The sequence below is a fragment of the Opisthorchis viverrini genome, assembly GCF_000715545.1.
Source record: "Opisthorchis viverrini unplaced genomic scaffold opera_v5_239, whole genome shotgun sequence".
Lineage (NCBI taxonomy): Eukaryota > Metazoa > Platyhelminthes > Trematoda > Opisthorchiida > Opisthorchiidae > Opisthorchis > Opisthorchis viverrini.
Genome location: NW_008751897.1, coordinates 292497 through 293730, shown reverse-complemented (window position 1 = coordinate 293730; position 1234 = coordinate 292497). Strand labels below are relative to the sequence as shown.

Below are 1234 nucleotides of genomic sequence, written 5' to 3'. Positions count from 1 at the left end.
AGGGCGAAACCGGTCGTGGGCCGCCGAAGAGTTTTCAGCAATTTTGTGAGTTGTTTTCCTCATGAAAATATACAGCGATATCTCGAATATCGTGCCAAATGAATCATGAGGCGGCCTGTGTGCAGCACATTCAGTTGTAGATTTGCAAATGAGTGTATATCTCAGAAACAGTCCAATTCGGGTTCGAGTAGAGCTATTGGGTTGATGGAAACTCAGGGACTTCGCCTACCTGTTGGGCTCCAATGAGGGCGAAACGGGTCGTGGGCTGCCGAAGAGTTTTCAAAAACCTTGTGAGTAGCTTACCTTGGGGAACTATTCGATATTTTGAATATTCCACCAGATGTAAAGTGAGGCGGCTTCTATGCAGCACATTCAGTTGAAATATACCATAAACGAGGGATTCAGCCGGTTGAAACCAAACCGGTGTGCAAACGAATGCATTTCAAAACGAACAGGACTTGTGCGGGCTGATAGTTTTTTTCAGTTTTGCTGAACAATGCAACCTTTTCAGGGACCACTGACCACAGTTGCCGATACCACGCAATTGAATCAATCCAGGAATCACAAATTCGATAACCAATCCCATAGAGTTGGATCCGATGACGTAGGTTGGAACGATCAAAGTACACAATTTTATGTTGCAAGTTTTTCCATTGCTATCTCAACAACGAGATTAATAAGACTTACACCATGTTGCGATTTTTTCGTTGTTCACACACATGATTTAAGCAAACACAGGTTTGTTGGTCTTACTTAATTATATGAATTTGACAAGAACTGCGCAAAGTAACCAGCTTTGAAAGTCACCATGTGAATATGGTGAAAATAAACATAGACAAGGTCACTGGCGCATCATTTTTTTCGAGACGGGCTCAAAGTCCATTGCTCTTGGTGACTCGTGCGGATAGCCACGCCGTTTGTACAGTGTTTTACAGCCGCGGATGAACTTGTTGTTCCTCAGTCTTTACGACATTCGTTTGAGTAGGCGTCCTGAAAAGCAACAAGTATCATGGTTACCTTAACCAATTAGTGTGTCATTCGACAGCATCAACTTCTAAAAGAAACTCACTTGTTTTTCGAGAAATACACTCGTTTTGCAAATCAATGTGGTTTTCACGAGAGAAAAAGCAACATCATGGTTACCTTAACCAATTAGTGTGTCATTCGACAGCATCAACTTCTAAAAGAAACTCACTTGTTTTTCGAGAAATACATACATTTTGCAAATCAATGT

General features: G+C 41.7%; 1 protein-coding gene across 1 annotated transcript in view; it reads right to left on the bottom strand.

The window, feature by feature from the left end:
* T265_14680 (hypothetical protein) overlaps positions 1-1234 on the bottom strand; it is a gene marked incomplete at both ends in the record, with an annotated part of 4070 nt that overhangs the window by 998 nt on the left and 1838 nt on the right. Inside the window, 2 exon segments of the mRNA XM_009174763.1 lie at positions 11-225; positions 230-359. Coding sequence (XP_009173027.1) covers positions 11-225; positions 230-359 — 345 coding nt within the window.